Source organism: Lepus europaeus, chromosome 1 (assembly GCF_033115175.1).
Source record: "Lepus europaeus isolate LE1 chromosome 1, mLepTim1.pri, whole genome shotgun sequence".
In the NCBI taxonomy this organism is placed as follows: domain Eukaryota; kingdom Metazoa; phylum Chordata; class Mammalia; order Lagomorpha; family Leporidae; genus Lepus; species Lepus europaeus.
In genome coordinates this window covers 174,699,545-174,711,841 of record NC_084827.1, presented here as the reverse complement: position 1 = coordinate 174,711,841, position 12,297 = coordinate 174,699,545, and the positions used below count along the sequence as shown (strand labels likewise).

The 12,297-nt window shown below is 50.7% G+C and overlaps 1 protein-coding gene across 1 annotated transcript in view; it reads left to right on the top strand.

Moving 5' to 3' along the window:
* Nucleotides 1-12,297, top strand: part of DNER (delta/notch like EGF repeat containing) — a 396,414-nt gene that overhangs the window by 149,100 nt on the left and 235,017 nt on the right. The window contains exons 2-4 of the mRNA XM_062193179.1: nt 3,762-4,070; nt 7,979-8,073; nt 11,729-11,895. Coding sequence (XP_062049163.1) covers nt 3,762-4,070; nt 7,979-8,073; nt 11,729-11,895 — 571 coding nt within the window. The remainder of the gene's footprint in view (nt 1-3,761; nt 4,071-7,978; nt 8,074-11,728; nt 11,896-12,297) is intronic.

The window sequence follows — 12,297 nt, the reverse complement described above, 5'->3', positions numbered from 1 at the left end:
GGCAGTGTGTGCCTCTCGTCTCTAAGGCCCCGAGAGCTGCCCTTGTGGTACTGCTGGGTATCACCATGTCTTCCTTTTAACTCTTGAGTCCCTTACCTGGTGGGACTGGCTCCTGTATACGGCCAATTGGGGCATTGCCGTGGGCACCTGCCCTTGGCCACCCAGCTCTGTCTACCGGCACCTCTGATGCTTCCTGTGGTGGCTTGCAGAGACAGGCTCCGAGGACAGAGAAAGGTGACTTGGTTCACTGTGTTGTGAGCCACGTTGCCCTCCAGCAGGCCTGTCCTCTTCCTGTCTTTGTCAGGGTAAAGGCTGTCAATCATTCAGGTTCTGCCTCACTTATCCCCTTAATAGGAGATTTAAAGTTATTTTTAACGACCCTAAAAACACAGGAGTTAGGATGCGTGGGCTCTCCCTTGATGTGTGATCTCAGCATTTGGGCTGGGACCTTGGGGAATTCTAAGTGCATTTTACATAGCAGCATTCTCTGGCAGCTGCGTGTGCAGAACATCACTGTCACTCACTCATCCGTTCATTCATGTGTTCACTCATTCGTTCGGCAAACGTTTATTCAGCAGTAGCCATGCACGGGCCAGCACTGTTCTAGGGCTGGGGACACTCACGCGAAAGACAGAAAAATAACTTCGACCTCATGAGATAAATATATTGCATATGGATCTGCAGTGTGTTGGAAGATGATGGATGTCTTAGAAGAAGTGAAGGAGGGGAAGAGGACTCAGCAGTGCTACCTGGTGGAGACTTTGCATCGTTAGTGGGGGAACTCAGGGACGCCCTCATCAGAGGACGGTATTTGAGCAAGACTCAAAGGAGGCTCAGGAGCAGCCCTGAGAAGTAAGGGCATTGTAGACAGTGGGGACAGCCAGTGCAAGGGCCCTGAGGCAGGAGACTGCCTGGAGACCTGGGGAACAGCGAGAGCAGCATGTTGGAGCCAAACAAGGGAGGACAGAGTAGGGGAAAAACTCAGTCATTGGGTGAACGCTTGTAGGCCTCCCTGGAAGGTTTGAATAATGCACGTACTTGTCTCAGAGGGTTGTTATACGGGTGAACTACAGTAGGAACTGTCAGACGCTTGATGTAAGGCAGGCACGCAGTAGGCACTCAGTGAGCGGCAGGTAGTCCTAGTTGTTCTTAGTGCCTGTACTGGGTTCCTAGTGGCAGGCTCTGTGGGGGCGGAGTCTGCTTTGCGTTTGTAAGCATTGGACTCCCAGTCGTGGCCCAGCTCACTCAGGATTCGCTGACTATCCTTGCTCTCTTTCCTCTGTTCTGAAACAGAGGTGATTGAACTGGCCTACATTTGGTCTCCACTGGCTTTCGGGCCCGGACAGAGCTGTAGCCCTTAGCTTTTCTCCTCCGCAGGATGCTTTTGGCCTCATGATGGTTCGCTAGCCGTGCTGAGGTGAGGGCAGAGCTCAGGGCCGGAAGAGGTGGCACGGTCTGGCCTCTGTTTGTGATGGGTCCCTCAGGGCCTCTGCCCTTCTGTTTTCCAGTGGGGTTTGGGGTCAGAAGAATCCTCTGATTTTAGGGTTGTGGTGAGGACAGAGGAGCTACTCCATGGCAAGATTCTTGGACCACTACGGGGAAGCTGTAGTTGCTCGCCGGTGGTCCTCACTGTGTGCAGGGTGGGTCTGTGCACTTGGAAGGGCTTCTCCAAAGTTCTGCTCCACACATCTTTTGAGGGCCTGATTGTTGTCAGCAGGTGGCAAAGGTGAGGCCCCTTGGGTTACCAGATGGGTGGTCTTTGCCTGGTAATGTCGACCTCTAAGCTGCACAATGGAGACTTGGCCTTCCAGAATTACTTTCTGCACTGATGCCTTGCAATGTACATGTAGTTTTGCTTTTTATGCATGTATTAAAATTCCCGTTTGTGTGACTAAGTAAATCTCAGATATTTAAAAACTTTATTTCAGAACCACGTCTTTAAATGCCCCCTTTGTTCCGGCTAATTAAATTCTTTCTTCTTGTCAAATAACTCCTGAGGTGACACCCATTCCACAGGGCCTTCCTAAAAATAGCCCAGGATCGAGATAACATCGTGACTAAACAAGCAGTTTGCAGCTCTCCCACATCACATGTTGCTTTCCAACTACCAGTCTGCGGATCTGCATCGCTTTCCATGGGAGTCGTTTGAAGGCTCCCCCCCCGCCCCCATGGACTCTGTGTTTCTCAGTGTGCCAAGGGTGGAGCCACAGACATAGCAGGTACCCTCCCTGCATTCTGGGAACTCACAGTTCTATGGCAGAAGAAAGAAAGGGGTCATTTTAAATTTCGTTGTGAGGGGAGATGTCTCCAGGGAAGTGACACTGGAGTAGAGAATGAAATGAGGTAGAGATTATGCAAAGCATTCAACTCAGCCCAGCGGGCCCAGCAGGTGCACAGGCCCCTCGGTGCGAATGAACTAGGCAAAGGCGGGCTGCAGAAAGGGGTGAGGGTGCAAGGGAGGAGGGCGATTATCCCTAAGGAGAGGACCTCAGAGGACAGGAAGGGGCCTGGTCTGGAGGGGATTTGTCACGATAGGAGGTTGGGTTTTACTTTGAGATGATAGATTATGAATATTTTAAACGATTGACACCTGCGGTGGTCTCTTCAGAGACTAATCCATCGACTCTTATCCGAGATTCTGTGAGGGAATTGCCGAATGATAGCATAAAATTAATGTGGTATTTTTGGAACTTCATTTGATTCAATCCAAAATCTGTTATTCCTGACGGGGTTTGTTGGGAATTATTTGATGAGGGGAATTAGCAGAATGAGTAGCCGTTTCGCCATGCAGAATTCTTTACGTATGTGTTTGTGTGTGAGAATTCATTTTAATAGCAGAACTCCAGGGTCCCATTTTCTCTGTCCTCTGTTTTCTGCTAAATTCTATTTTCTGAACAGCCCCAAGAGGCCAGGGGGTATGGCAGCCAGAGAGCTAAATTTCTTTTATCACAGAAACAAATTATAATTGAATAAGCACTGGGAACATTTCTGAACCCTTGCTGTCCGGGGAGGAGCAGGTGATCTTTTCCCATTGCTTTGTGGCATGTCTCCAGATACCAACACATGGCCACTCAGAGGTCAGCAGAAAAGGACTTCCTCAGCACAAGAACACAAGGCGAAGGACATCACACTCAGTTCTTATCTTCCGTGCCCGTGGGTCCCATTTCTTTGTAATCACCCTCCCAGATAATGAGATCAGTATTTCATGAAGTTCTTCTGAGGCCCCCTCCACACCGTGTCCCAGCAGTTGTCCTGCAAATGGCCCACTTTGGAAGCCTTTCATTAAGTGGCATCACCAGGAAAAGGGTGATCTGGTAGGGACTGGGTCTCAGATGCATCGGACGGCCGATTCTCCTGAAGATACTCTGCAGAAGCCCAAGCAGATTCCAGTTCTGGTGCCTGATATCATTTGTCACAACCCACAGCTAAACATGTCAAAAGTTGGTGTCCTCCTAACAAGCCTCAGTTTTAACCATTTCGGCCCTCGACGTTTCCTCTAAGTGATAAGTTGTGAAATCGGTGTTACTTAGGGTTGGGTTTGGGGAGGCTGATACGCACCACCTGTTTCCTTGCTGAATGCCTGTTATTTGTGGCAAGGTTAATGTGGGGATGACCCTGGGAAGTGTGCCCGGCATGGCTGCGAGTGGTTAGGAACCTGTGTTCTGTTAGAGCAGCGGCTCTGAGGCACGGAGCTGGTCTCCCAGCGATGGCACCACTTTCCTTATGAGGGAATAATTGACCCATTTATGGTCTCGTTTCAGCTTGTTGCGGATCCTTGTGCCAGCAACCCTTGTCACCATGGCAACTGCAGCAGCAGCGGCGGCAGCAGCAATGATGGTTACCTCTGCATTTGCACTGAAGGCTATGAAGGTCGCCACTGTGAGCAGGTGCAGCCCAGCCTCCCGGCTTCGGGCTGGACTGAGTCCACGGCACCCCGGCAGCTCCAGCCTGTCCCTGCTACCCAGGAGCCTGACGTAACCCTGCCCCGCTCTCAGGCCACCGTGACACTGCCCACCTGGCAGCCAAAAACGGGCCAGAAAGTTGTGGAAATGAAATGGGATCAAGTGGAGGTGAGGATGTTGCGGCACATGTATTTTTATGTAGGAAAACAGAAATGTCAGAGCAGTCCTGGTAGTTCTACCGTCAGCAATAAAACTGTCAGACCCGGGGCTGGTGTTGTGGTGCTGTGAGTTAGGCACCTGTTTGCAAAGTTGGCATTGCGTGTTGAAGTGCCCGTGCGAGTCCCGGCTTCCAGTTGAGCTCCCTGGGAAAGCAGCAGATGATGGCCCCTGCACCCACGTGGGAGGCTCAGATGGAGCTCCAGGCTCCTGGCTTTGGCCTGGCCTTGGCCTGGCCTAGCCCTGGCTGTTGTAGCCATTTGAGAAGTAAACCAGCAGATCTCTCTTTCTCCCTCTCTCTCTCTCTGCTGCTTTGCCTTTCAAATAAATAAATATTAAGAAAGCGAGGCCTTTCTGTTACCCACTGAGCACAGTGATGCACCTGCCTGCATTCCTGTGTGTACTTCTGTGTCCCCTGGTGGTTTTGTGAGCATAAAAAGAGCAAATAAACAAGTTTGCAAATGAAATTACTTTCTGGAATGATAGCCACGTGTGATCTTAGATTTGGGGGCAGACAGCTCGGTGTAGAGCCATGTCAAAGGACGTTATTCACTGTTGCCTGGGACATACTCCCTCCTCCAGTGTGCCTGGAAGTCCGAGACCAAGGCTGACCAGTGTGTGGGGATGCTTGACGCTTGCTTCTTCATAGGCGGTGCCTTCGCACTGTGGCCTCTCATGGTACAAGGGGCTCCGATCCCTGTGTATGGTCCAGGAACCTCCCAGAGGCCCCACCTCCTGATCCCACTACCTCAAGGGCAGGATTTTAATATGGGAATTCTGGGGAGAGCAGCTACAAGGGCACATCAAAAAGCTGGCGGAAAATGGAATTAAAAGATAAGTTTATTTTGGTGCAAAATTTCAAAACCCATGCATAAGTTTTTCATAAAACGGTTGTGGAAAATTCAAACTATAAAAAAAATTATGTGTGGATTTCAAGTTGCTTTTGTAGAAAATAAACTAACCCTTCAATTCCGTTGTTCTGTGAGCTTTCCACAGTGCCCTTCCACATTCAGACGTAGCAGAATGCTCGTGTACCCAGCTACGCTGCTTTTGCTGTTGTTACTGTTCTGATTCTTTTTTTTTGGTACCTTCTGGTTGCTTTAGTGGGATTTAGAAAAAAGGAGCTACCACTGATTTAAAAAAATATTTTGATGATGCATTTAACAATGAACTCTCCAAGTTTTATTCATCTTGTTTGTTTACATCAGTTTGTTTACATTTGTTCCATGTCCCATTTGTCCATGTCATATTCTGAGAGTTTTTTTTGGAAGACCTCTAGAAGTTGACGTAAAATGTAGATACAGATTTGCCAGCCAGAGGAGTTGGGAACCAAAGCCATGGCCTGAGTTATGGCCACACTGACAGAGTGTCATTTTGTTCCATATCTTATTTGTATACCTGACCTCCATCTAGGCCTGTGGTGGCACGCTATTACAAGTAGCATATCTTCCATGACAGTCAAAACTGTATCTAGAAATTTCCCTGATTGTTATAAGAGGAGTGGATGGCATTTCTTCTTTTGTTTTCTTAAATAATTTGGCCAAGTCTTTGGTTGACCCACTTTCTTTTATTTCTTTTTTCTTTCCAGCCACACCAGTGTGTGACGGCTGTATTCAGACCGCAGAGCGGTTTGTAGCCTGCCTATAAAAACTGTGACGCTCGCTCTCTGATTTCAGACTTTTAACAATGCTTTGAAGTTACGATTTAATACCTCTTGTCTGGGTGACTCACTTCTTGAATGTGAACTAGATTTGATTCCCGGTTTATCAAGGAAATGTCCTTTAAAGAAAATTTCTCTATAATCAGCCATTTCAATCTATCTATTTAGTGTCATGATCCCCTACAGTGGCTGCATGTGAAAATAAACTGCCCAAACTTTGTGTCAGGCATTATTTCTTTCTTAAAAGATTCTTTCATTTATTCATTCACTCATTCTTTTGAAAAGCAGAGCGATAGAGAGAAAGGGAGGGAGGGAGAGAGAGAGAGGGAGGGAGGGAGAGAGAGAGAGAGGAGAGAGAGAGAAATCTTTCATCCACTGGTTCTTTTTTTTTTTTTTTTGACAGGCAGAGTTAGAGAGAGAGAGAGAGAGACAGAGAGAAAGGTCTTCCTTCCATTGGTTCACCCCCTAAATGGCCGCCATGGCCGGTGTGCTGTGCCGATCTGAAGCCAGGAGCCAGGCGCTTCCTCCTGGTCTCCCATGTGGGTGCAGGGGCCCAAGCACTTGGGCCATCCTCCACTCCCCTCCCAGTCACAGCAGAGAGCCAGACTGGAAGAGGAGCAACCGGGACAGAATCTGGCACCCCGACCGGGACTAGAACCTGGGGTGCCAGGGCCGCAGGCGGAGGATTAGCCTAGTGAGCCGTGGTGTTCTTATCCTATATGACAGCAACAGATGGAGCCTGGAACTTCTGGGGGCGTGGTCAGTGGGTGGCAGGGGCCAAGCACTTGGCCCATCCTTCCTCTGCTTTCCCAGGTCCATGAGCAGGGAGCTGGATGGGAAGTGGAGCGGCCAGGACTTATACTGGTGTTCCAATAGTGTAGGTGGAGTATTGATCCACTGTGCCACAATGCAGGCCCCAGCCTGCTTTTGCCGCAGGAGAACCTGTGCTTATGTTTGGGCTACCTCTTTTCATAAAGAGCTAGGTAGGCCTTGAAGGACTAAGGCTTATGTGACAGCTGTCAGTTACGCACACGTTAACAGGCTGGGCTCACATCTTTGCAGATCAGTGGTGGGCTTTGTGCAGAGTGTATGATGATGGGATGCTGTGGAAAATGTGTTGGGTGTGGAGTGGCATGGCTGGGAACTTCTGTATTGCTTTCAATAGATTCCATGATGATGAATACTTTAAATCCTCCTTCCTTGTCACTGTGGAGGGTGAGGACTGTAATCATAGCGTGAGGAGTAATGAATAAATTGATCAGGAGCACCTCACTGGGTGCGGCTCGAGGGTTCACAGCATACCTTCTGATGAGCACAGCTCTGCACCCTCAGTGGGGTTCCTCTGTCTATTGAGTTAATGCTTTTGGGCACATCTGTTAAAAGTGAAGATGCATGGGGCCAGCACTGTGGCACAGTAGGCTAATCCTCTGCCTGCAGTACCGGCATTCCATATGTGCACTGGTTCTAGTCCTGGCTGCTCCTCTTCCTGTCCAGCTCTCTGCTATGGCCTAGGAAAGCAGTGCTTGGGCCCCTGTACCTGCATGGGAGACCCATAAGAGACTCCTGGCTCCTGGCTTTGGATCGGTCCAGCTCTGGCCATTGCAGCCATTTGGGGAGTGAGCCAGCGGATGGAAGACCTTTCTCTCTGTCTCTTCCTCTCCTTTTCTGTAACTCTGCCTCTCAAATAAATAAAATATTTAAAAAAAAGTGAAGGTGCAGCCCACAGGGACAAGGAAGGGCAGCCTGCCAGCTCCCCAGACCCATCCATACAGGAGGGGGTCATCAGACCGCGCACACCTGTCTCTGGCAGGCAGGACGCCCCCTGGCACTGTGTACCCGCTGTGTGTGAGCCTATCTGAACAGGCTGCCTCCTGCTCTCTAAGCATCTAGAGCCTTGTTGACAGCAGACTGGGCACAGAGTAGGGTCCCGTGATTGTGACAAGAGAGGAGGGAGCAGTGAGTGAGATCCTACTTCCTTTCTGGAAATCTCCTGCCCATCAGTTTATCCCAGAAGTTTGTAGACTGCACTCAGGAAAGCTGCACTTTGGAACATCAAATGGCAAAGCTTGCATTTCCTCTGAGTTCGTGCGGTGTCACTCATCTCTCCCCTTCCCACCGAGACACTGCTGAAGGGTGGAGGGGATGCAGCTCTTGGGGCTCTGCTTTATAACCCAACATCGGGTCTCTTTTCTTTTCCCAGGTGATCCCGGATGTTGCCTGTGGGAATGCCAGCTCCAACAGTTCGGCAGGTGGCCGCTTGGTATCCTTTGAAGTGCCACAGAACACCTCAGTGAAGTAAGAAGATTCTCATTGCACAACAAGATTGGGGTGGGGCTGGCATTGTAGGGCAGCAGGGCTGCTGCTTGCACCCCATCCTGGAGTGCTGATTGCATCCCATCCTGGCTGCTCCGTTTCTGATCCAGCTCCCTGCCAATGCACCTGGGATGGCAGCAGAAGATGGCCTGAGTGCTTGGGCCCCTGCTACCTACATGGGAGGCTTGGATGAAGTCCTAGGCTTCTGACTTCTGCCTGGTCCAGTCTCAGTCATCTTGCAACCATTTGGAGAGTGCACCAGCAGATGGAAGATTTTCTCCCCAAACCCTACCGCTGTGTGTCTCGGTCTCTCCCCTCCCCACCACCTTTCAAATCAATCAATCAATCAATCTATCTATCTATCTTAAATGATATGCATATGGAAACAAGATTAGGGTGGGGAGCATGTTTTGCCTGTCAGTTAAGATGCCACTTGGGACATCTGCATCCCATATAGGAGTGGCTGGGTTTAAGTCTCAACTTTGCTTCCAATTCTGGCTTCCTACTAATATGCACCATGGAAGGCAGAAGGAGATGGCTCAAGTCCTGGGGTCCCTGCTGCCCATGTGGGAGATCCAGATGGATTTCCTAGCTCCTTACTTCAATCTTGGGCTGTTGCAGGCATTTGTGGAGTGAACGATTAGATGGGAGCTCGCTCTCTCTGCCTCTCAAAATAAATAAATACAGAAGAATTAAAAAACATAGATTGATGCCATGACCCAGGTGCCAGGTGGTCCCAGTTACTGTGTAACTCATCTGTCTTTGGCCAGTCCAGGTAGCATCATGAAAGGCTCCACCTGTAGATGTGGACCCTGTCTTACCAAAGCTGGAGGAGGCTGTGTCAGAGCAGGGCGTTGTGACGAGACCCTGCAGGATAAGTGGAGTTGACGTAGGATTGGCTGAATCCAGAGTGAGGCAAGAAGTCCTGAGGCCTTTGATAAGAGCTAGAAGCCTCAGTTCCAAACTTTTTTTGCTTCCCAAATTATCAGCCTCTTGAGATTTTAATTGTCCATTGGCTAAACTCATGCATAATTTAAAATCCACTATTGCAATCTTCTCTTTCAAAGCAAGCAACCGAGAGAGAAGAGTGTTTAAATTAAGCTCTTTCAAATTACAGACGGCCCATTGTCACTCCTGAGCATGGGGATGAGGCAAGAGGAAGCCGCATTGACTGAGTGAGTGCCTGCTGGGTGCTTTCTGTGGGGCTCAGAGAAGTCTGCAGCCTTCGAGGAGCACACAGCTGGGAAGAGGGTGTGCAGACAGACAGCCTGTGTCGTCTGCCCTTGGCCTCTGTGCCACCTGTTGCCACCTCCCTGCACCACCCATGCATTCTTTTTTTTTTGTTTTCTTTTTGACAGGCAGAGTGGACAGTGAAAGAGAGAGAGAGAGAGAGAGAGAGAGAGAGAAATGTCTTCCCTTTTGCCGTTGGTTCACCCTCCAATGGCTGCCACGGTCGGCACACTGCGCTGATCCGAAGCCAGGAGCCAGGAGCCAGGTGCTTCCTCCTGGTCTCCCATGTGGGTGCAGGGCCCAAGCACTTGGGCCATCCTCCACTGCACTCCCTGGCCACAGCAGAGCTGGACTGGAAGAGGAGCAACCTGGACAGAATCTGGCACCCCGACCAGGACTAGAACCCAGTGTGCCAGCACCACAGGTGGAGGATTAGCCTAGTGAGCCGCGGTGCTGGCCCAACACCTGTGCATTCTTGTGGGTGTTTGCTATCCAGTTGTTGGGGATTTTAGATCAGGGCACACGGGGCTCTGGCTGACCAGTATGATAAAGTGGCTCCCTTGTATAGGGCCAGTGGGCTGCACAGACTTCTTCCGTGTGCAGGGTCGTTTTTCCCATCTTGCCTCCTAAACAATGGAGTCCCTGAAAATGTCTGCAAGAGGAACAGAGTTCTTACCCCTGCATCGCCCTTCCCCCAGACTTGAGGTCTGGGTTGCAGCAGCAATGCCCCCCGCGGGAGTGAGGTGGCATCCGAGGCTGCTTTGAGCTCCACCAGCAGGGGGACCCCAGAGCTCAGTGTTTCATTGCTCTTCCTCCTGCTGGAGGCCCTGGGTCCAGAGCTGGCTCTGGGGAAGTGGGAATGGGAGCCCTGGTTTCCTGTCCTTTTACAAAGTCACCTCTCGGCCCTTTCTTGTCAAGAGGGCCTCCTCTAAAGCCTTTCTCTGTGGTTCTGGTCTTTTCAAGGCATTCTTCTCTGTGTTCTCCACAACCTCACAGGCTGCAGAACTGCATGGAAATAGCAGAGCCTGGCCGGGCTGAGTGAGATCCAGAACGGCCTCAGTGCCCCGGATTCGCGGTGGAGGCCGGTGGTGCCTTCTCCTTTCATGGAGGCAGAAACTCAGCCGTCGGGGGCACAGCTGTGAAGGAGCAGTGGCTGGGGTGTGATGGGAAGGTGGTCAGGAGCCTTAGAGAAGACGTCACGGGAGGACACAGTTCTCAGGTGGAGAAGGAGGGCACAGAGCATGGGAGCTGGGAAAGAAGTGGCTAGGGGAGAGAGGTCCTTGTTGCCCCAGCATGGGTGCAGGATGGAGGTGTAGGAGTCGAGGCTGAGGCAGGGGCAGAGACGGGTTGGGTAGGCCTCCTGCTGCGTCTCACTCTCTGCATTTGAACTTGAAACTCACAAGAAGCCAGAGGATACCTGAGCCTGGGGGGTGGTGGGAAGGGATATGTTCCTGCTGGCTTGGATCATGTTGGGTGGGGTTGTAGATTTGTAAGACATCAAAGCAAGCTTTATTTATTTATTTACTTATTTTCATTTAATTTGAAAGGCAGAGAGAGAAAGAGACAGTGAATGCATTAGTGCACGCCAGTGATCTTCCATTCATTAGTTCACTTTCCAGATGCCAGGTTAGGCCAGAGCTAGGAGCAGGGCCCGTGCACTTGAACCTCATCTGCTGCTGGCTGTCAGGATGTGCGTTAGTGGGAAGCTGAATCAGAAGTCCTGGAGGCAGGACTCCAGTTCAGGTTGGGGTGTCCCAAGTGACATCTTAACCCTTCTGTCAAATACCTGTCCCCAAGATTCTTTTTTTTTTTTAATTGAGAAGCGAGATGCAGAGAGAGAGAGAGAGCGAGCTCCCATCCATTGGTTCACAACCCAAATACCTGTAGTAGTTGGGCCTGGGCCAGGCTAAAGCCAGGAACTCATCTTTGGGTAGTAGGAACCCAGTTATCTGAGACCTTGCCTACTGCCTCCCAGGGTGCACATCAGCAGGATTGTAGAATTGGAAGCAGAGCTGGGGCTCAAACCCAGACACCCTAATATGGGATGTGTGCATCCCAGCCAGCATCTTGACACACTTCCCCCGAACTCCCTTTGTATGGTGTGGAAGGATGTATCTTTGAAAACTCCAGTGTATTTTTTTCATTGTTCATTGGAAGTGTTACCCAAAGGTGAGTTTCGGTTGTTGTTTTCTGGTGTGTGTTGAATAAGTGGGAGGCAGACATTTCCAACAAGCACAGGCAACCTTGAGTGTACACCGTTAACGTGGACACTGTTTATAAGATCTTTTTTTTCAACTTCCTGAGACTTCTGTGGCTGTACACATTGTCTTGATTTTTAGTTTGAGTTTGACGGACAGGTTCTGAGATGAACTTTTCTGAACGTGACTTCCCATCATTCCTGTTTCAGAATTCGACAAGATGCTTCCACCTCCCTGATTCTGCTGTGGAAGGTCACGGCCACGGGATTCCAGCAGTGCTCGCTCATCGACGGGCGCAGCGTGACCCCCCTGCAGGCCCCGGGGGGCCTGGTTCTCCTGGAAGAGATGCTCACCTTGGGGCACAACCACTTCATCGGTGAGTCACAGGGATCGCAACACCACCTCGCATCGGCCCTGCCTTGGTCTGGCGTTTAGAGACAGCAGGTGGAGAGTGTGGTCCAGATGAGCTGAATTCTAGCCGTCAGTACTACTACCTCCATTTGGGGTCAGAGTTTGCTTACAATTAAGAAAGCTTTCTGGGCCGGCGCCGTGGCTCAACAGGCTAATCCTCCGCCTTGCGGCGCCGGCACACCGGGTTCTAGTCCCGGTCGGGGCACCGATCCTGTCCCGGTTGCCCCTCTTCCAGGCCAGCTCTCTGCTGTGGCCAGGGAGTGCAGTGGAGGATAGCCCAAGTGTTTGGGCTCTGCACCCCATGGGAGACCAGGAGAAGCACCTGGCTCCTGCCATCGGAACAGCGCGGTGCGCCGGCTGCAGCGCA